General features: G+C 36.0%; 1 protein-coding gene and 1 long non-coding RNA gene across 3 annotated transcripts in view; one reads left to right on the forward strand and one right to left on the reverse strand.

The window, feature by feature from the left end:
• Positions 1-14256, reverse strand: part of LOC127548256 (uncharacterized) — a 191294-nt gene extending 177038 nt beyond the window's left edge. The window contains exon 1 of the long non-coding RNA XR_007950339.1: positions 13299-14256. This is a non-coding gene — a long non-coding RNA (uncharacterized LOC127548256). The remainder of the gene's footprint in view (positions 1-13298) is intronic.
• Positions 1-20660, forward strand: part of IDO2 (indoleamine 2,3-dioxygenase 2) — an 80781-nt gene extending 60121 nt beyond the window's left edge. For both annotated transcript variants that reach the window (XM_051975567.1, XM_051975566.1), the window contains exons 8-10: positions 7390-7441; positions 14247-14395; positions 18972-20660. In XM_051975567.1, the coding sequence (XP_051831527.1) occupies positions 7390-7441; positions 14247-14395; positions 18972-19327 (557 nt within the window). In that variant the 3' untranslated portion in view covers positions 19328-20660. The remainder of the gene's footprint in view (positions 1-7389; positions 7442-14246; positions 14396-18971) is intronic.
• The last annotated feature ends 2991 nt before the right edge of the window (positions 20661-23651 follow it).

Here is a 23651-nt window from a genome sequence, read left to right on the forward strand (position 1 = left end):
GATTTCAAGCATCCTGACAGATACTGAGACTAGACATTTTTGAAGGGCTTCATGTTATCTCTCAAGTCACAGCAGGGAGTTGTCTATTCTGTTTGCTGATGAGGCTGGTTTAGGAATGGAGGAAAACATTGAAAATATGACTAATATTTATTGTGTGTTGAAGATGGGAGTGAAAAAGTATTAGATATTAGAAAAAGAAATGAGATTTTTTTTCTCAAAAGAGGTTTTCCAAAACAATGCTTCTCTAAGGGGTTAGGAGCTTCCAAAAAAAAGATATTATGTGAAGGAAAGAGGATGAATGGAGCATTTTCCACAGTTATGTCCCTCTTGTTATCTTGTATTTCTGTCTTAGTTCTAAGAAATAGATGTTTTATCTTGGATAAGTAACTAATGAAGAACAGAGAGAACCTTTATGTTATTTAATCTCTTTGGCAACCCTCATTTCACTTTACTTCCCCTCAAAAGTCTTGTAGTTTTGTGACTCTCAACATCAATAATAATTTTTGATTTTGTGTATATCTCTAGAATTTAGCACAATAACTAGTGTACAGTAGGTGAGAGATAAATGCTGATAGATTGATTCCCTTTTCTATATCACTTTAAAGTTTATGAAAGTATAAGCTTTATTATTTACATTTTATATAAGAGGACAATGAGATTCAGAAAGAAATTAAACATCTTGCCCAAGGTTATGTGGAGAAGCAATTGTTAAATGACTGTTACAAACATTTCTGCACATGTCGGTCCTTTTCCAGTAGATGCTATTATTATCCTCATTTTATAGTTGAGGAAACTAAGGATGAGAAAAATAATTGTCTTGGGTCACACAAATAATAAGAGTCTGACACTGTATTTGAACTCAGTCTTTGCGACTCCAGGTCAAATATTTTATTCACTGTGCCACAAATTAGATGCCCTTGTGGATCATCACTAATACCATTTTGGCCAAAAACACAGGAAGCACACTGAAGCCAAGCATTGGAGCATGGTTTATTTTTGTACATTGCTTATAATATTACTAATGCTTCAGAGGTTCTATCTAATTTATCTCTTTAACTTAACTGTAGGCTACATTTTTAATGAAGAATGCCATTGATTTGTCAAAGAAACAAATATTGTGTTTCCCTGACTTTTGAGAGACGGCCTAGTTGCTCAGTGGATAAAGTACTGGACCTGTAGTGAAGAAAAGTTCAAATCCCACTTCAGACACCAGTTATGTGACCTTGGGCCAGTCATTTAACCCTTTCTGCCTCACTTTCCTTATTTGCAAAATGAGCTGAAGAAGGAAATGTGAACCACACAGTATCTTTGCAAGAAAACCCCAAAAGAAATCATAGAGTTGGATATGACTGAAAAATAACTAAACAACAACAACAAAATGCCTTTCTTCTTTCCCCAAGATTTCCCTGTGTACTAGATTCTTTTTAGATTAATTCTGTTTTCTTCTCCAAATTGAGCCAAACAGCCACCATGCTCTCTCTTGATTTCCACCTTGCACAAAGCAAGTTGGAATTTTTTTCAGTTTTCATTGGTCTAGTGGTTGATTAGAGTTTTTGACTCATCAGAAATCCTTTTAAAAGACAGCTGTGGTATTCTCAAAAATGTCCTGTTAGTTCAAAAATTAATTTTAAATCTGGCTCTGCCCTATATTATATCTTTGGCCAGTCATTTAATGTCTCTGAGCAGAGTGTAAAGCATTGAACCTGAAGTCAAGAACGATCTGGATTCAAATTTCTCTTTTAATTGTGTGACCTTTGGCAAATTTATTAACTCTGAACCTCATTTTCCTCGTAGGCAATAAAGGGATCAAAATAACTGTAATACAAGTTAGTGGAACTGCTGAGAGGAACAAATGAGATAATGTATGAAAAGCAATTTGCAAACCTTAAAATGCTGTGCAAATGTCAGTTATTGTTATTATTCATCTCTAAAATTGTGATAATATTATTAACAGAGAGCAAACATGAAGAATGGGCAGAATTCTCTTAAGAAGAACAGGTTTTATGAACTATAAAATGCTATATAAATATAAACCTTTAGTACTTTCTTTAAAACATCTCCACTAGGTAAAAACTCGAGCTCTTGATGTTACCTGATTCCCATAAGCTTCTTTTAATGTATCAAGTTCAGCATATGTAGATCTGTTTAACATCATAGAAAATTTGATAATTATTCTTTGCTCCAAACAAGTCACTCATTTTTACACTGATATAAAGCAACCCACCTTCTATTCACTCCAGCTGTTAACATAAAAGGGAAAATCAGAGTACTTGGTTGCTTTATAGTTATATCCCATGGAAGGGGCAAATTGTTTGGCATAAATGATGAATGCTACAGGAATCTAATCTAGAGATTAGAGAGAGAAAGGAAGAAGGAAGACAGGAATGGCTTCCTGAAGGAAATAGGACTTTAGCTGCGCATTAAGGATAAGCAGAGAAGAAAGAAAAGTGGGAAACAATATAAGCAAAGTCACTCAGGCAGAGTTGGCCATGTAGGGATATGTGTATGTGCGTGTGTGTGTCTATGTGTGTGTATGTGAGAGAGAGAGAGAGAGAGAGAGAGAGAGAGAGAGAGAGAGAGAGAGACAGATAGAGAGACAGAGAGAGACAGAGGCAGAGACAGAGAGACGGAGAAACTCAGAGAGACAGAGAGACAGAGAGACAGAAACAGAGAGAGAGAGACAGAGAAATAGATAGAGAAGGGGGAGAGAGGGGGAAGAAAGAGAGAGACAGAGAAACTCAGAGAGATAAGCAGAGAGATAGAAACAGAGAGACAGAAACACAGAGAGGGAGACAGAGAGAGGAAGAGACTGAGAAACAGATAGAGACAAAGACAGAGAAAGAGGAGAGAGGGAGAGGAGAAAAAGAGAGAGAGAGAGAGAGAGAGGAGAGAGAGAGAGAGAGAGAGAGAGAGAGAGAGAGAACAGAGAGAGAGAGAGAGACACAGAGAGAAAGAGACAGAGACAGAGAAACAGAGGGAGGGAAAGAGAGAGAGAGAGAAAGAGGAGAGAGACAGAGACAGAGACAGACAGAGACAGAAAGAGACAGATGAGCCTGTTAAAAGAAGAAGGTTCAAGATGGGAAGCAGTAAGCAAGAAGGGTGGCTATTTTAAAAGGAAGGGAGATTTTAAAAGGCCTAGAAATCAGACAAGAGAGTTTAGGTTTGATATAATATGAAGAAGGAAGAGAAAGAGAGAACTGGGTCTTGGTTTTCTCATTTGACAAATAGGAGACTGAACTGCATGGCTTCTGAAGTCCCTTTCTGCAGAATACCCATGTCTGTGATATGGCAAGTTTCTGAGCTGAGCAGTGATTTTATGAGATTGCTGTTTATGGAAAATTAGGCTGGTGGTACAACATAGGAAGCAGAGACCAGAGTCATAGAGGGCTGTAGGGATTAATCATGGCTATTCAGGTAGGCAGCCAGGTGGCACAGTGGAGCATTAGGTCTGGAGTCAAGAAGACACAAGGTCAACTCTAACTTTGGATGCTTCCTGGCTGTGTGATCCTGCCCAAGTACCTTTACCTTTTTATCTCGATTTCCTCAAATATAAAATGAGGCTAGTTGTAGAAGCTATTCCCAGAATTGTTGTGAAGATATAATGAGACAGTATCTAAAAAGTTCTTAGTATGGTATCTGATACTATGTAAATGGCAGCTATTATTGTCTTTATCATAGAAATGAAAGGAATCTTAGAAATAAGCCAAGTGTACCTGCCCAACTCCCATCTCCTCACTTTATAGGCCCAGAGAGCTGGAGTCTTGTCCAAAATTTATAAAGATAGTAATGGGCCATCACACCCAGATCTTCCAACACTAAATATAGCCCCTTTATACAACATTATACTGTACTATAGTGTATTGGCTAGGGGTGCCCATATCATGGTGATATGGAAATTTCTAAGGGGATAAGTAAAAACTCATGACTCTTGCATGGAAGGTAAGTGAGAGGAAGAATCAAGAGCCAAGAATTCCAAGGTTGGAGAATGGCAGAGCTAATAGCACGTTCTAGGAAACTACAAGTGGCTACTGGCTTGATGAGATACGAACAGGAAAGGGCAGGAGACCCTATGATCATTGAATACTGGGCTGGAGCTCAGGTGGCAGAAAGATTTAGGTGCCAGCAGCTTGGGAGGAGAATATCTCCCTTCAAAATTTTGTCTATTCATGGTAATAATAAAGACCGTAGAGCTTTCCAAACCATGAAGATCATGAACCATTGAAGTTTGGGGTGGGCTTGTGGGTGTAGAGTTTGGCCCAAAGCAGGTATTGTCTTAGTTTTGCTTTGATTAAAGAAAACTCCCCACTACAAAGCAAATATTTAAATAATAATAATCTTTACAAAGCACATTTCCTCAGGCTTTCCAGACATCAAATAATTTTTTGCAACATGACATTTTGATGAGCTGAGTGTAAATTAATGAAAAACAGATGGATTAAAATTCTCTAGAAATCTACATTGGTTTAAAATTTGATGGGGAATCTTGGCCTTGTGTTCTGAGATTTCTTGAACTCCAAAACATTGTTAGAAAACATTGAGTTGAACCCTAACTATTCTTGGGCTCTCTTATCCCAGTGGATTCCTTAATTTCTGAGACTACTTCCCCATAATGCAGACATTAAGAGGGCTAAATTAGTTCTGCTTTTAGAGGCTGGCCCCAGTATAAGCTAATGTACAAGGTTTGCAGCAAAGGTTCTTCTTCCCCTCCCTCCTCCCCCCCACCCTCCTCTCAGCTCTCAAGTAGTTCCAAGATCAGGCATCAGTCAAAACATATTTTCTTCCTTTGCCAAGAGGGTTAATTTTCCCAAATGGCAGCAAAAATAGCTCTATGGGGTCTGATTTAAGGGCATGCAAAATGGTCATTTCTCCAGACCTCTAATAATCCTAAAACATCTTCCCCATAAACTTGACTGAAATTTCTCCTATTGTCAGTCTTTTGTTTTTCTGATGATTTTTAAGGAAAGACCAGGTCACCACTTGGTGTAGGACTATTCAGCTCCTTATTAGATTAGATGTTTTATGCGCTTTCTTTAAATTTTGACATTTTGTGATATTTGTATCTGTTAAAAGTGTAACTGTATTCTCTTCAGGGTATAACTGATTAAGCCATTATTGACCATTAACATGGTACTTCAAATTAGTCTAATAACGATAGCAACTAAAATAGTAGTCAGCATTCACATGATGCTTTAAAGTTTGCATGGCGTTTTGTATATATATTTATTATATCATTTCATCCTCATAACAATCCTGGGAGATAAAGGTTATTGTTGTCCTCATTATACAGATAAAACAGAATCTATAGATGACGCTCTCGTCACCCAGGAAGACACATGTATATCTAAGGGAATAAGATGCCAACATGGTAATGTTCAGTTGTGCAAATGAGCAGAAAAAGACCTGAAACTGGCTTTTGCGAGGGAATACAAGGTCAGGGTGGGATATAATTGTAGGGCTCTGGTCCTGGAGTCCTGATACTACTCAGTGACTAAGTTACTTTGGCCAATTTCTTTTAACTCTGAGCCTCAGTTTTTTTCATCTGCAGAATGATATTTGATAATACTTGTACTTCCCACAAGTACATGGGATTGTTGTGAGGAAAGCTTTTCATAAACTTGCAATTATTATTTTTAAAAAATTAGTTATTATTATTGGTGTTCTGTGCCTGGGCAGTCAGTGTACAGAATCTAGTATTAGGCACTTGAATTGTGAGGCAGATTGAAGGAATAAGAATGATGGAGAAGTAAGGAAGGTTATGGGGTGAACCTAAAAAGAGAAAAAAAATTGCCTTTACAATTTTGACTAGACCTAGTCCTTTTCAACCATATTTGGCCCATCAAATTGAATTAATTTATTGGAGTTTAGGACAAATAATAGCAAGCACAAGTTTACACAGTAGATAATCATTTTATAGAACCCTCAAGAATTGGTTCTTCAGGAAATAGGAAAAAAAACTTTGAACAAATTTATGGATGACAGATTCATAAATGGAGATGTGCCATATTGTTCTCTCTTAAGATTGAACTTCTTTTGGCAACAGAATATATATATATATACACACACACACATATATACATATATATGTATATATACATATAAATACACATATGTATATTTATATTCATTCAGCTTTGATTTCCTTTAAAATCCTATATATTTTCTTTTACACAATTAAAAACCTTATTCAAAGAAGGGGTTTCATCACACTGCCACATAGGTTCATGACTCATAAAGTTTAAGAATCCTTGACTTAGATAGAAACATGAATTATTGTGGGCAACTCTGTGTTATGTGACTTGGAAAGCCTTAGCTCTCATGTCTTCTATTCCCTAGAGATAACACCTCTACTATTTGTAGGGGTGTCACATGATAAAAGGATTGACTTGAATTTAATCTCTGAGGTCAGAACTAAAAGCAATGGCTAAGAATTGCAAAATAATGTTAGGTCAAACTGCCCCTCCAATCCAAACTCCTAAAATTATATTTGTGTTCAGGTGAAATGTGCTGCTTTGAGACATAGTGAGTTCCCTAATATGTCTTTAGAGGCTGGATGATCACAAGTTGGGTATATTATGGGAAAGAAAAATGACTTGAGTGGGGATTGGACTGAATGGTGTATGAGGTCCTTTTCAATTCAGGAGTTGATTCTATGATACCAAGATTCAGACCATTACTAACTCTGGATTCCTTGTCTTAAGATCTTAGGATGATAGTATCATAAATATGTAACCAAAAGTGACCTCAAAGGAGAGATAATTGTTTGATTTTATAATGAAATAGGCACAGAAAAATTAAGTGACTTTTTCAAATATTTGAAGCCAGGTTCTACAAAGACACCATTCTTTATACTGTACCATGTGGGGACTCCCTTCATTTAAATTCTATTCTTTCCTCTGAACCCACTGCCAACCTATCCTCACAAACATGATGTCCTTGAGCAAAATTCGGCATAAGAGGACCTTGATCTGTTGGGAATTTTCTTTTCAATTAATTTTTGCAAATGACAGAGTTGGGGAGGACAACAAATAGAGCAGGATAGCATATGGAATAACTTAAGATTTATGCAAACCATGGAGGGCAACTGCAGGAGACAACATTCCATCTCTCTCATTGCACCACTTTAATTCCAGGTCATTGTACAGATCAGATGGAGGAAGTGCCTGAGAGAGCATAAAACCGATGCACATGTAACCAATTGCCTTCTCTCTGTGTCTCTCTCTGAGTCTCTGTCTCTGGTTCTCTTTCTGTCTCCCACACTCTCCCTCCCTCCCATCGTCTCTCTCTCTCTCTCTCTCTCTCTCTCTCTCTCTCTTTCTCTCTCTCTCTCTCTTTTTCTCTTTTTAATTTTTTTGGCTTGTAGAAAAGTTCACATTTTGATTGTTCCTCTAGATTATGTAGATCCAGCCATATTTTATGCAGTCATCCGGATCTTTCTCTCTGGGTAAGTACAGCTCAATTGCTTTCCTTGTGTGAGGACATGTGAATACTTTCCTAATTGGGAAGGAGAAGAGTACAGTGTACCTGTTTGGATCCAGGTCAAAGCGGAAAGATCAGGGAATTCTCTAGAGTGAAAAATGACATTTCATTTTCTTTGGCCTGTGGTCCTAGGTTTGTGTGATTACAGAGATGTCTGAGGGATAATTGACAGATTTCTGTGAATTCTGAAATATATCTGAGTCTTGTGAAAGTTAGGGCAAGAACTTACACTCTACCATCTATATATTCCTACCTTCCCCTTAACCCAGTATCTTATCTCCTCAATGTGACAGATAGGAGGAGTATGTAACAGTTTATGAATGGGATTTAAGATGCCCAAATGAGACTTCACTCCAGTATTCCTCTTTATTCACGCTGAAATTCTAACAATTATAAATTTTCTCCCCTTAAAATAAAGATAATCCTAAAACATCTACAACATAGTATGCCTTAATTTAAGCACATAATTCATCTAACAATCAGCTTTAACATTTATCTAAAAGCTCTTATATTGAGGGACTGAGTTTTTTATGGTAAATGGTAGAAAGTAGAGAGAGATTATTCTGGCATTAGAAGGAAAAGACAGACCTGGATTCTGTGGAAACTGCATAGTCAGTGAGTAACAGCTCTAGGAGATAAGGCATTAAAAGAGAAGGAAAAAGGTAACAGAAGACAAGTACAGTAATATTAGCAGGAGAAGACTTAAAAAAATTTTATTTCCTTCAAAAGTTGGTCCCATTGCCTTTTTTGGAGGCTCCATTATTCTGTCCATGTGCCTTGTGTGGAAAGAAGCTCAAGATGAAGCCTGATCCCACACTCCAATTTAAAGTTTCCAGCTTTTTCAGTTTTTCAATCTACTTTCCACATGGCTGTTACATTATTATGCTTACAATCTCCACCATAGCATTCTCCTATTCAAGAAGCTTCAAGGGATTCCAGTCACTTCTGGCTTGAAAAAAAAAAATCTTCATTTTCATATATAATGCCCTTGAAAATCTATCTTCAACCTAGCTTTCTAGATGTATTATCAAGAATAAAGGGTGTGCTGGAGCCAGTTCATATTGACTAGAGTTGATTGTTATATTTTCAATATAAGCATTTACATTTAAGAACTTGGCAAACAGGTTTTTATTTATTGCTTCATTGATCGTTTCAGCTTACAGAAATGGCAGGGAAAACGTTAATAATTGAAAATAAACTTAACCTCTCTTGCTGTACATTTTTTTTAATTTTCAGAAAGCTAACTGTTAAACATTTACTAGCATACTATTATGTAGAATGTACATACACTAAGTTGCAGCTACTACGGCCCATTTGTTTCCCCTTAGATAGCATTCCCTGCCTTTGTACAGTCTCTCTGTCTTTTCTGCCTTTAATGTTCTCCCTCCTTGTCATCACCTCTTGCAATTTCTAGTGCTACTCAAGGCTCACTTCACTTTCCTGATCCCCTGAGCCTGCCTTCCCTTATTGAAATTACTTCATATTTAGGATATTTAATATTTAATTATCTGTGTACATGTTTTTTTTGCCTCAGGAGAATGCAAGCTCCTCAAAGGCAGGCACTCTTTTCTTAGAGTCCCCTGTCATCCTTGTAGTATATCTAACTGGCTTGTTGAAGTGAATTGTTTCATGAAGATGTGGGTTAATATGGGGAAGGAAGACCAAAAGGGCTTCATAGTGACCTTATACCTAGTCCAGAATCAAATGAGAAATTAGCATTCCTGAATTAAGCCCTGGCTTTGCCATTTATGGCCTCAATAACCCTGGCCAAGGTAGACTTCCTTTCTATGTTTAATTTTCTGTCTACTTCTTTGTAATGCAACATGAAAGCTACTTCTTTTGTCATAGAAAGAAAAATCCTTGCTTATTCTTTGCTTCATTTGCAAAAACATATCATGAAATATCAGATTAGTAAAATAATAATACTATACTGGTTACTGATCTTCAGTCTAAAAAAGACCATATAACACTACAACTAAACTTGAATAGCTTTCTGAATGTGTCAGAAATATATTATTGCTAAGGGATTTCCATAATCTTTAGTTCAATTTCATTCAACTTAAAAAAAAAAGTTAGGTCAGATTGAATAGAAAAGCCAGTCTCAAAATCATTCCTGAGTGCAAGTCTATCCCTGTTCCTGTGTGACTCTGGGCAAGTTATTGAATTTCTTAGGCAATTTCCTAAAGACTATAAATTACAGAGGAAGTATCTGATCAGGTCCTCCTTACACTTATGAAATCACAAACTCCCTAAAAAAGGAAAAGAAAGAAAAAAGAAATAAATGAAGCCTTGTATTCAGTTGTGAGAATACCAAGATGAAGGACTATATAATCCTTGGCCCTTGGAGGGGCAAATATTTCCTGATTGAACTAACCAAAAGCATTTGTACAAAGTATTTGTTTACTTTAATTCAATAACCATTTAAAAATAATTAATTTATTAATAAATTTAATAATATGCCTACATTATACAAATGAACATTCATTTTCTCACCAATTATTAACCAATCAGAGTAGACTTAGAAATACCTATAATCTTTGAAGGGCATATAAACTGAGCCCACTGTTAAGGGGAATCTTTGGCATTTGAGAGCACCATTGACCTCTTGTATTAATACATACCAAGAAACTATTTAAACATCACAATAATATGATTATAAAAATATATGTATAAAATGAATCAATACAAATATGTAAAAATAACTAAATATGGTACAGTTAGGGAGGGGAGTACTATCAATTGAGGATTAGGAAAGATGTCAAGCAAAGAAGACTTTAAAGAAGATTAAAAATCCCTCTTGGAAGCCAATAAGTATTATTGGTTTTTTTTTTTTTCTGACAAATATATCAACCTCTCCCATGCTTTTGATATTACCACTTTTCTCCCATCTTATATTGTTGAATTGTTTCAGTTATGTAAAACTCTTCATGATGCCATTTGGGGTTTTCTTTGCAAAGAAACTGGACTGGTTTGTCATTCCCTTTATTTTAGAGATGAGAAAACAGGCAAATAGGGTTAATGATTTGCCTAGGATCACATAGCTAGGAAGAGTAGGGGGCTAAATTTGAACTAAGATGAATCTTTCTGACTCCAGGCCCAGTGGTCATCCCGTTGTGCCACCCTAGCTACCATTTAATATGGCCTAACAAATCAAAAATAGACATTTTTTTTAAAAACAGAATTGATGATTGTTTAAATTATTCCCTATATTCTTCATTTCTACCTAATTTATGCTATTTTTAAAGACAAAGTTTGAATTCTCACCTCCTACTTGAAGTCTTTTATACTTGTCCTTTCCTCAATTTTTTCATCAAATTTTCTTGAAAAACTTTATCTGAATCTCTTTCTTGTTTAAATCACATTCTACCTCTTTAATATACTTATCTATGTCCTTGTCATAATCCTACTATAAAATGTAAAGGTTTAAAAAGTAGGAATTATGCCATTTTTCATATTTTTATTGCCAGGGTAGATGCAATACATGTCATTCAAATCCTTAATGAATGTTCTTTGAATTGGATTGAAAACAATAAATGATTACTAATACTGACATTTTGACAATATTAAAAATTAGAAATATCTTCACTTTCAATTACACAATTTCTTCTTACATTTCTATTCCCAATCTTATTTACAGCTGAGATTCTTTTAAAACTTTTATTTTTAAGAGTTGAGAGATTTTCTTATGAGATGAAGCTCCTCTTTCCAGTTCCCATTCAACATTAACCTTCTTGGGGAGGTCATTGACCCTGGTGTAAAAACATGGTATTTTAATCTTGTAATCTCTTCAGATTTATCTACTTCTTGGGATTTCTATAAATAGGCTCCAAGAAAGGCTAAAAATAATTGTTTGATAAGACAACTATTTCCCTCTCAGATTTCCCCAAAACAGCTGCTTAAGCTTTGGAGGAATCCAAACATTTTTTGCTGTTTTTGAGTTTCTCCTTTTCTAGAATCATTTCATAATAGCTGGAGAAAGTGTTTGAAACAATATACTTTCCTTTAGTTGCTCAGATCACAAATTTCGTTTTCCATTTCAGGAAAATGAATTCTGGTTCTGCCAGTACATTATCCATAGGCATGTGTAGAGTGTGCCAGCTGTGTTGGCATCCTACACTACCATACCTAGAACATCTTTTTTATATGTTTAAGGGATGATCTTGGTGTGACAATCTTTCTAGGTCTCAGTTTCATTATTTTTAAAACAGATGGTTGAATGTGATGATTTCAGAAGGTTTCTTCCAACTCTAAAGACATGATCCTATGAATTCAGTTAAAATTCCATTTTCTGCAGCTCTTTCCCAGCATTCACCTCTCCCCCATTCTCCAAGAGTACTTTTCACTTACACTTTATTGGTCATGACCACACATAGCTAGTTATTTACACATTGTCTCCCTCATTGAAATATTGAAATGTAAACTTCTTGAGGTAGGAACCATGTCTTTGATAATATAGCTAATGTAGCTAATATTTATATAGTGTCTTAAGGTTTGCAAAACACTTATATTATTTCATTTTATTCTCATCTACATGGGAGATAGATATTATTATAATATTCATTTTACAGATCAAGAAACTAAGATGGGCAAAGTTTAGGTAATTTATATAGGTCATATGTCTAATAACTATCTGAGACTGAATTTGAATACAAGTTTTTATTCTATCCATTGCACCACCGAGGTTTTCTTTGTACCCTCAAGGATTAGCAAAATATCTGTAATATAGTAAGTGCTTAATGAAAACTTGTTGATTTATTAACATTCTCATTGTTAAAATTATTCTCATTGTAAGAGTATTTCATGTCTCTAGTTCTTCAAGGTTTACAAAATGCTTTCCATACAATAGCCCTGAGATAATGGATAGGGCAAGACTTATTGAGATATTACAAATGAAAAAACTCAGGGCTTGTACATGACCATTTGCTTCTGCTGTACCACTTAACAAGCTTGGTCTCATTTGTTCTAACCTTGCTCATTTCTTTTATTTTTTAAAAAATAGCTTTTTTATTTTTCAAAATGTATGAAAAGATAGTTTTCAACATTTACCCTTGTGAACCTTGTGTTACATATTTTTCTCCCTTCCTCCCCACTTCCCCCTTCCATTAGAAAGTAACTTATTTAATATAGGTTAAACATGTGTAATTCTTCTAAATATATTTCCACATTTATGCTGCATACAAATCAGATGATCATTTAAAAAAAAAAAACCAGGAAGAATGTCTGCATAGTACTAGGCAAGTTAAGTCCTTTAGTGATTGCATACTGACTTGAATAAATGATGTTATCATGGAGATTTTTTCTCTTTATAGGTTGGGCTAGATGGCCACTAAATTCCTTTCCAACTCTTAAATTCTGTGACTTTTTTTTTTTCCATGAATATGCAAGTAAATAGAAAGCTAGTGTTTGACCCCAGGTCCTTTGTGTCCAAATCCACATTCATCATTAGATTATTAGATAAGCTCATTGTCAGAGGAATGTGTTTTCCTTTGAAGCTGATGGAAAATGACCATCATGGGATGTCAAGCTAGAAAGAACCTTAGAGCTCAATTAGCTCAATACTTTCCAAATTTATAGAGGTAACTGACTCCTACGGAAGGCAAGTGATTTGTCTAAAGTTATACAAGATAGTGAAATGCAGAGCCAGGAATGGAAGCTAGCTTCACTTACTCTGTAATGTTCAAGCACTTCTGGGAGATAATAGCTAATCTCTGGATTCTGGGGGGATCAACACCCTGCAGTTTTCCACTTCCCAATTCCCTCCCTTTTTTATTTCTCTCCCTGTTCCTCCTCTCTTCTTTATTCTCTATCCCATCTTTACTTACTTACTACTCTTTCCTTCGCTTCTTCCCTTCTCCTCCCCTTCTTCTTTTCCTTTTCCTCCTCCTTATTTCCTCCTCCTCCTCTTCCTCCTTCTCTTTTTCTTTTTCCTCCTCTTGCTGCAGTTTGCCTCTTCTCAATTCCCTTACTCTTGTTTATATGAGATATATTATACTCTTCACTCAAAGATTCTGCTTATTGGATGAAATAGCAACTCAGCCTGTCCTTAAAACCCTTCACAGCATTAAAGTTCTTATTAACTATCCTTAGAGTCTTATATTATATTATTTTTCTTCTTTATGCTCTTTCTGTGACTTTTTTATTCAGTTAACTCTCTCCTTCCCCTTTCCTCCCAGCCCCCACCCTCTCTCTCTCTTCACCCCCTGAATTATTTTATATTACTCTCTAAATATTTTATATTACTCTCTAAATACTCCATGCAGGATGTTCCAAAAATCTTAGTAAACTTTTAAGTTCTCAAAGCTTAAAAGGAGATGTTCTGTACATCCTTGACTCATGCATTTTGGAGTCACCTCATTAATCATTAAATTCCTTTGAGGATAAGGGCTTTCTTAATCCTGTCTTAATAGTCTTTGAATGTGGCACAATGCCTGCATATTTTGCTTTTTGAGACCCGAGGTTTCATCCATATAAGGAGCACCTATTATAAAAACTTCCTTGGCTTTGCTGATGAAGATTGAAATTTTATATGTGATTTATACTCTAAACAGGTGACTGGGGGGAGTTTACATGATTTGTTCCTAATCACAGAGCTAGTATTTGTCATGAAGGACCAGAATCCACATATTCCTATTATGAAAGCTATTTATCTCTCTGTTAAAACTCATTGCTTCTCACTCTGCATATGCTAGGCACTTGCTACATGTTTATTATACAATCCAATTGTACAGAATTCATAGGAAAAACTCTGTTTGTCTTATTTTACTTTTCAGCTGGAAGGATAACCCAGCAATTCCAGAGGGGCTGATATATGAAGGAGTCTCAGAAGAGCCATTGAAATATTCCGGAGGAAGTGCAGCTCAAAGCACAGTGTTTCATGCATTTGATGAGTTATTAGGTGTTTGTCATAGCAAGGAAAGCAGTAAGTTTAACGTTCCTTATTTGATTTAAATTTTTCAAAAAAAAAATTTCAGCAGACACTTTTGCCAAAGACTCCTTCCAGATTGGCCAATACTTTCAGGAACCAGATACCATGGATGTGGGAAGTACAAGTAGTCAGCACAGAGCACAAGTCCAATGCTGAGTACAGTGCCTGGAACCTAATAGGTATTTAATAAATATTGTTTTGATTGCTGACTGATGAGGTCTTGCTACAGTAAATAATCCAAATGAGAGGATGAGTCAAAATATCATTTTTAGCTTACCCAACTAGGTCCATCTCCAGGTAACCTTCTCACATTCTCCCTTTCTGATTTCATTTGGACTTTCCAGATTCACTGGAATAATTTTTGAGTATCCATAGTCACCCCCATGCCATGAAGAGACTCGGAAAGAGGAGAGATGTAGTTTCCAGTTAATAAAACCGTGGGCGAATAAAATGTCACAAATCTACATTCTCCTGAGTCAGCTGGGAAGAGATGGCCCTTCAGAAGATCTTTGCACCAAGCCAATTCTATTCTGATCTTGGCAGGCCTCTGGTGCCTGTAACAAGGAAACCCCAAGGCAACAGCTTGTTTTCAGCTGTTCCTTGTGACTCAGGTTGAAGTTCCTAAGTAGCTGTTTCCTCATTCTAAATTAGGGAGGAACAATATGATAACTGGTTGAGGGAACTGTTTTGATTCATATGGAACCAATACATCTGAAAACTTCCACTAATTCTCTGTCCTACACCAGTCTCTGTTATCAGGCATTGGTATGATGGAGGCTCCAAAAGCCAGAAATCTTGGATTTCATTAAGAGTATCTTCATTTAAGGAGATGAAAGCTCTGTTTGCCTTTCCTCCAGGCATATTCTATCTGGAATGTTGTGTTCAGATCTGAAAGCCACATTTTAGGAAAAATGCTGGCAAAGTGGAATGTATCCAGGGAAGGGCCACTGAGGAACTGGAAAATCATCCCGCTTCAGGGTTTGTTGAAAGAGGACCTGAGTGTATAATGTGGAAAAGGTTTAAGGTGGTCAGGTGGTACAGTGGATAGTGTTGAATTTGGAGTCAGTAAGATCTGAGTTTAAATTGTTCCTTAGAAACTTAAGAGCTAAATGATATGGGAAAGTCATTTAATCTCAGTTTGCTAACTTGTAAAATGAAAATAAACAGCACTTATCTCAGAGGAATAAGTGAGGAAACTAGATGGCAACATGGATAGAGTACCAGACCTAGAGTCAGGGAGACCTGAGTTCAAATATGGTCTTGAACATCCTAGATATGTGTAATTCTGGGTGAGTTATTTAGCACTGTGTGCTTCAATTTCCTCATCTGTAAAATGGCCTGGAGAAGAAAATGGCAAACCACTCCAAAATCTTTGCCAAGAAAACCCTCAAATAGGATCATGAAGAGTTGGCTACAATTGAATAATAACAATATAGGGCTAATCCAAGGGTCAAATGAGATAATATGAATAAACCACTATATAAATGCTAGCAATTATTACTTGAGGGCTATCATATGAAACTTACTGTTTGATCTAAAGTGCAAAAGGTGGAAGTTTCAGAAAAGCAGATTTCATCTGGTTGTAAAGAAAACTTTCTAACAGTTCTGCTGTCCAAAAGTAGAATAGGTTGCAGTGGGCAATAGTAGCTTTCTCATCAATGAAGTTCTGCAATCAATGTGATTACTGTTGGGGACATTGTAGAGAGGGTTTCTGTTCTGGAATGGGTTAGACTAGATGATCCCTTAGTAACCTCCCAAAACATAGATTCTGCAATTTCTTTACTGGTTTGAAGGAAAATGCTTATTTTCTTACCCCAATCCAGGACATTGTAAAAAGTAAAGGCCATTTTTGACCAAGAGATCGTGATCCAGGCTTAAAGCCAGAACCACAGAGTTCAGCCCCAACCCTGAACTCTGATCCCTCCCAACCATGAGAAGAAAACCTTTAGTCTTTCTCTATGATATTGGGCCTGGTTCTTTGCAATATCTTAGCCTAATCTGCAGGATTTCTACTAATATATATGCATGTGATGTGTACAGAAGACATCTGCAGGAAATATGTTGGAGAAGCACCACATTGTGTTTGGATTTTTAGTTTTTACTTTGGATAGCTTAAAATTATATAGTGGGAAGGGAACTCAGAAGAAATCTATTCCAGGGCTTCTTAAACTTTTCGCACTCATAATGCTGTGTATATAGGTATATAAAATAGACATAAATCAAACACTTATTGATAATAAATCATGATTGTGTGACCTCTACCTTCAGTTATGAGACCCTATAGGGGGTTACAACCCACAGTTTAAGAAGTTGGGATCTATTCCAACCCCTTTCTGAAGTATAACATCTCACATGATACCCCTAATAAATGATCATCCAATTCCTATTTTTTAATTTTAATTTTCAGTTCCATATTCTTTTTCTCCTTCCATCTTCTCCTCTATCTACTGAGAATGCAAGAAGTCTGACACTTGCCATACAAGAGTATATGTTATGTAACTCATATTCTACACTGGCTATGTCTAAAAAAAAACAACCAAAAATAAAGAAAAACAGAATTGCTTCAATCTGTATTCTGAGCTCATCATTTTTCAATCTGAAGGTGAATAGCGTGAGTTCTTTGAAGTAGTGGTGGATTATTGTATTGATCAGATTTACTAAAATTTTCACAGTTGATTTTCATTATATTTTTTCTTACTATATATATTGTTTTCTTCACTTTACTCTCTTCATTTTGCATCAATTCATATAGGTTTTCCAGTTCTTTTTAAAACTATCCCTTTAATCATTTCTTATGGTATAGTAGTAATCTATCCCAATTATGAATATCCCCCCAGTTTTCAATTCTTTCTACCACAAAAAGAGCTTCAAGGAATATTTTGGTATATGCATCTCCTTTTTTTTTTTTTTTTTTTGATCCCTGTGGGTTACAGACTTAGAAGCAATATTGCTGGGTTAAGGACATACACAGTTTTATAGTTCCTTTAAGTGTAGTTCAAATTGTTCTCCAAAATGGTTATACCAGTTCACAATTCTACCCATAATGCATAACCATTTTATCACAATCCTTTCAGCAGCCGTCATTTTCTTTTTATGTCATCTTAGTCAATCTGATAGATGTGAGGTGATGTCTCAGTGTTGCTTTAATTTGCATTTCTTTAATTATTAGTGACTTAGAACATTTCTTCATATGATTAGTGATAGCCTTGATGCTTTCCTCTGAAAACTGTCTGCTTATATCATTTGACCATTTATCAATTGGTAAATGATTCCTATTTTTATAGTTTTCTTTCAGTTCTCTATACATATGATAAATGAAAACTGAGAAACTTGTGTTAAAAAATCCCTACCTTGGGGCAGCTAGGTGGTGCAGTGGATAGAGCACTAGCCCTGAAGTCAGGAGAACCTGAATTCAAATTTGATTCCAGACTCTTAACACTTCCTAGTTGTGTGAGCCTGGGCAAGTCACTTAACCCCAATTGCCTCAGGGAAAAAAAAAATCCCCACCTAATTAAAAAATTAGAACTCTATTTGTAGGCAATAGGAAGCAATAGAAAATTTGGAGCAGAGGAGAGACATGATCATATCTGTTCACAAGGATTTCAGGTGGTCACTTTTCATAAATGGTAATATCTGTGTGATTTCTCTGATTTTACAATTTCTATGTTATTAGGTAAATTGTTGAGGATCAGGCCTAAGATGCTATAGTCAATCAATCTCCACTCCAAACATCAAAGTTTGCCAATTAATAAACAACAAAGTATTTCCAGCAGAGTAAATCAAATGAATATGAATCAAACAAATAAATTTATTTATGAATATATAGAAATATATACATATATGTATCTGAGTATTATAAATTATTTTCTTTATAATCACTGCATGAAGTATTTGAAATGTTATCATCCCTATTTTATAGATGAAAAGACTAACAGTGAGAAGTGAAGTGCCTTATCCAACATTACAGGACTAGCAGATGATAGAATAAAGACTAGAAGTCAATTTTTGTAACTCCAAGTTCAATTCCAAGTTCAATGCTCTTTCTACCATGCTCCATGAGAGGCATTGCAGGGCAATAAAAAGAATCATGGATTTGGATTCAAAATACCTGGAATTTGGAATTGAAAATCTTGGTTCTGCCACTTATGATCTTTGGGACAGTAGAAAAGTCACTAGGAGTCTCTGGGCCTCACTTTACTAACTTGTCAAATGGGAAACTTAGATTTGATGATTTTTCAAATCATTTTCAGCTCTAAATCTGTAACCAGTCAGCAGGCATTTATTAAGCAATTATTATATACTCAGCACTGTTCTAGACACTGGGCATGCAAAGACAAACGTTAAATATATATTTAATAATATATAAATGACATAACATATAATATATAATTATTATACATAATAATATAACAATAACATATAATAATATACTGTATATAATAATATAAATATATAATATATATTAATATATAAAATATATTAGATAACATATAGATAATATATAAAAGATATTTTGTGTATGTGGGGAGAAGGCAGTGGGGAGTGATATTGTTCCTCTGCTCTCTTTCAGCTGCTTTCTTGCACAGGATGAGGGAGTACATGCCTCCTTCCCACAGGGCTTTCATAGAGGAAATCCACTCTGCCCCTTCTCTGAGGGAGTACATCTTGTCTTCTGGGAGCTGTCTGCTGCGTGAAGCTTATAATCAATGTGTGATGGCCCTGGCAGAGCTGAGGAGCTGTCACATCAACATTGTAGCCAAATATGTCCTCGCAGGGGCAACCAAGGCCAAAGATGGGGGCCTGAGCCCCCTCCCAGGACCACCTCAGGCCCTGGCAGAGAGGGGAACAGGTGGAACAGCTGTCTTCAATTTTCTGAAAAGTGTCAGGGACACAACCATGGAAGGAATCATTAAACAATGTGACTGAATTTGCTTCAGCTTCTTATAGTCCAAAGGAAAGAGGAAGAGGAAGAATGTTCCTTTCCCCTTTTCATTTCTTTTCCAGACCTTACACTTGCTTCATGTCCCATCTCCTCAAGTAGTTTGTCAGAATTGGTGGGTATAATCAAATAGAACTCTGTGTTTTGGGTTCCATGTAATATCCTGTTCTCCTTTGTGAAGAGCCATTGCTTAACAAAGAAAAAGATTAGCATTGTGCTTTGTCCAAGACATTGCTCTGTCTGGGTAGTGCTTAATTAATAGCAAATGATTTTGGACACATCCTCATTTATATATTTGTAGTGGACCATGTCTGCTTTGTGCTATCTGCAAGGTCAATCTGTTCTCAGTCTTAGATAAATGCTATGATAAAATGCTATGAGATTGCCTTGTTGACTATTTCTTTACTAGAAAAATCCAACATTCATTAAACAAACTTTCAATGCCATTACTGTGGTCTTTAAAATCCTAAAAGATAAATTCCAAGCTGGTTCATTTTTGTCTTTGTTTTTCCAACGCCTATCACGGGGCTTTTCACAAAGAAGCTACTTAACAAAAGCTTGTACAATTTTGAATTATTTCAACTTTGTCTTTTATCCAGTAGTCAGCACAGTGCTCTTCACACAACAGGCATTCTATAGAAGTTTCTGAATAAATGAATGAATGAATGCTGTATACAATATCTTATAGCTTTCATTGGACAGAATGCAAAAAACTCTCAGGACACAATCCCTGATCTCACAGAGCTTGCAACCTAGTGGAGAAACAAAGTAAACAACTTTCATTTACATACTGTTTAAAAGTTTGGAAAGCCATTTATGTATACCCCATTTTGGCTTCACAACAACCATGGAAAATCAGGTATCACATATAATATTGTTTCTATTTTACAAATGAAGAAATTAAGGATCGAAGAGACCTACATGTTGCCCACAGTTAATATTAATGTCACAGTGATATTTGAGCCCAAATTACTTCTGACTCTCAATTTAATGATTTATATGCTATGCCATACTGACATGTACAAAAATCGCTATAATTAAGAACTATGTCATATTGGACTCCCACCAAGAGGGAGGAGTACAGCTTGGTTATTATTATTTGTGCTATAACAATTCATTATTTAATTTTATTTTTTTTTAACAACTCCAGGTTTGAGGAATTCAAGAAACACTTGACTTGTAGGAGTTAAAAATAATGGTTCAGTACGTGGTTTGCAAGAATAATTAGGGAAAATAGGCAGCTACAAAATAGTAAGCTAGTGTGAGCTCCTAATTCATTCCTCTTTTGGTGGTCTCCTCAATAAAAGTCTTGTGCCAGTTTCTTGGAGTTTTTGCTTCCTCATCAGATAGTAGGGTACCTTTCTCTCTCTCATGCTCAGTCCTTTTTACTAGGGTATACTGAGTGTACCTGACCCAAGTATTTGGTAGTATTTTTCAAAGAAGTTAAAGATCCTACTAGCCCCATTAGTAATTCAGCTGTTTTCATCATGTTACAGATGGTGAGCCTGAGGTAGAATGAATTGCCTGAAATCAGGATATTAAAGAATATCTGGAATTGGATCTGACTTTCTCACTTTAAATTCTTTCCATTATATCATGGTTATCTCAAGAATTGATAAGGGGAATTGGTCACTTTAGGCTGGGTGTGGGATGGGGAATCTGGGAAGACTTCATGGGCAAGATGGTATTTGGTAAAATGGCAAATAGAGTGGTAAAATATTAAGGAAACTCGAGTACTCCAGTTTGGCTGAGTGAAACTAAAACCATAAAGGTAGAGAGGGGTACTAAATGATAGTCTAAGGAATCTGAAAATCACCTCTTGGGCCCTAGGTATCAAAGAAACATTAATGCTCTTTGGCTGGATATGACAAAATCAGAGTTACACAGATAAGGCACCTAGCTACTTTGTATAGGATGGGCTAAAGGAGCAAGAGACTAGAATCAGACCAGTTAAGAAACTGTTTCAATAACTGTTTAGTTGGCTAGCAGAGTGGGGAACAGAGAGCTATGTACAATGAGCCTGAATAGGTAGATTGAACTAGATTGTGAAAGGCTTTTAGCACTAAATAAAAGAGGCTATATTTTATCCTAGAGGCCATAGAAAGGTATTGTGGTTTACTGAGAAGGAAAGTGACATGTTCAGATATGTGCTTAAGGAAAATCATTTTGGTAGCAGCGGGAAAGATGTAATGAAGTAAAGAGAGACTTGAGGCAGTGAGATCAATTAGGAGGTCCTGGCAACAATCCAGATAAAAGGCAATCAGAGCCTGAAGTAAAATGGAAGTTGTGTGATATTCGAATGGATCATATGTAAGTGATGTAGAAGCAGAACCAGAAAGACTTTGCCTAGATCCTATGGGATGAGAGACAGTGGAGAGTTAAGGAAATTATCAATATTATTAATTCGAGAGATAGAAAGGAGAGAAGTTCAAAAAAGGAATGACCTTGAGGGAAAGATAAATTCTCTTTTGAACTTGCTGCATTTGAGATATCTCTGGGACATCTTACTTTAATTGTCTAATAGGCAATTAGTGATGGACTGAAACTCAGGAAAACTATTGGAACTGGGTATGGATATATAGATGAATGAATCTTCTGCATAGAGGTTAATATTAAATTCTTGTTGCCACCAGTAGAGAGTATATGGAGAAAAAAGTAGAGAACTTACAACAGAGACTTGAGCAATATCCTCATTTAGGGAAAATTATCTGATTGAGCAAAGAAGATCAAGGAGAGATTAAGGGGACAACAGGAGAACTACGAGAAAAAAGCATCACAAAAGCCCAGAAAGAAGAGAGTTTTCAGGAGGAGGAAGAATGGGGGAAAAACCGGATTTAGCAATTAAAACATCATCGGTAACTTTGGAGACAATAATTCCATACAAATGATGTGATGAGAAATCTAATTGCAAAGGGATTAAAGAGTGAATGAGAAAGAGGAAAAAAATAAAAATAAAAACAAATAAATTTAAAAAAAGAGGAAGAGGAAGCAGTGAATATAGACAGCAGTTTCTAGTTTCTGTCTTTGAGGAGAGATATAGATTATAACTTGTGGGTCTAAGAATGGAGTATGCTTAGTAATATTTGAAGGTGGCAGGGAAGGAACCAGTATGTAAAACTTGTGCTATTTATCTCACAGGGTTCCTGTGAGACTGCAAAATTTGAAGGTATTGCAGAAATATGAATTATTTACTATTAGCATTAGTTTGAATCTATTGTTTTATAAGGTTGTGTGTTATTTATTTGTTTTTGAAAACACCTTTGGCAGAGATAGTTGGTTTAAGAGAGTAGTTCAGTGATTAAAAGGGAGTTACTATAAAGGGACTGAGATTTTAGGAAAGTGGTCAGATTTTCTTTTAGGGACATGAAAAGGTCAATTGGTTTGGGGTTTTTTGCATGAGAAAACCTGGGTCACTAGACCCAGATGACTCTGGAGGAGAAAGTGAACCCAGTGACCTTATACAGCCCTCCCTCACTTAAATCCAATTCACAGATTTCTTGTGTCATGATATCACCTATCTGATGTCATGATCTTCTTTGAGAATAAAGAACAAACAGCGATAACAAAGCCATCTCATAACTTGTTTTTATCATTCTTTCTCTGAAATAAAGTTCAGCATTTTAAAAAATAAACTGAACTATCTGAAAAGAATTAGGTATATGGAAAGTAAAGAGAGTCTGCCCAATTTGAGCCCAAAGACATTACCAAGATACTAAGAACTAAGAGACGTGTGTCCTGAATTAATGTTCGAATAAAGCCTTTATTATTTATTCTTATTCTAGTTTATTATATTTTATTAGCACCCAATTATGTAAGAAGTAGTATGCTAAGTGATGGGAATACAAATAAAAAAGTAAGGAGCTCGCATTCTAATGGAGGAGACAACACTAGGTAAGGTTTCAGCTGCAAATCAGATGGAAACATCCCATGGATTTTAGCACTAAAGCTAATGTTAACATTTCTTCTTTATTATCATTTCAACTTGATATAATGATAAAACTTTCTGATGCTGAATCTATTTGACGGTTCAAGGCTTTTGTGGCAAGAACTTTCTTTTCTGTGTCATCACTAGCTGTGCCTGTGGCACTAGCAGGAGCAGTTGTTGGGTTGGGCCTCCTCAGGGCTTCCTTCCCAAGAAGATGGCTGTGGGCATTGAGCTGGAAACATGACTATTCCCAAGGTTCTTTAGTTCAAAATACTGAGGGGAAATAGTGGCCAAGGTAGAGGTGGTTTGATTTGCCCAGGATATGTTGATTTCTGTTTCTTCCTCAGGGTGCCTTGCTGCTTCAACTAGGCTGACTTGCCTACCCT

Source organism: Antechinus flavipes, chromosome 2 (genome assembly GCF_016432865.1).
Source record: "Antechinus flavipes isolate AdamAnt ecotype Samford, QLD, Australia chromosome 2, AdamAnt_v2, whole genome shotgun sequence".
NCBI lineage: Eukaryota > Metazoa > Chordata > Mammalia > Dasyuromorphia > Dasyuridae > Antechinus > Antechinus flavipes.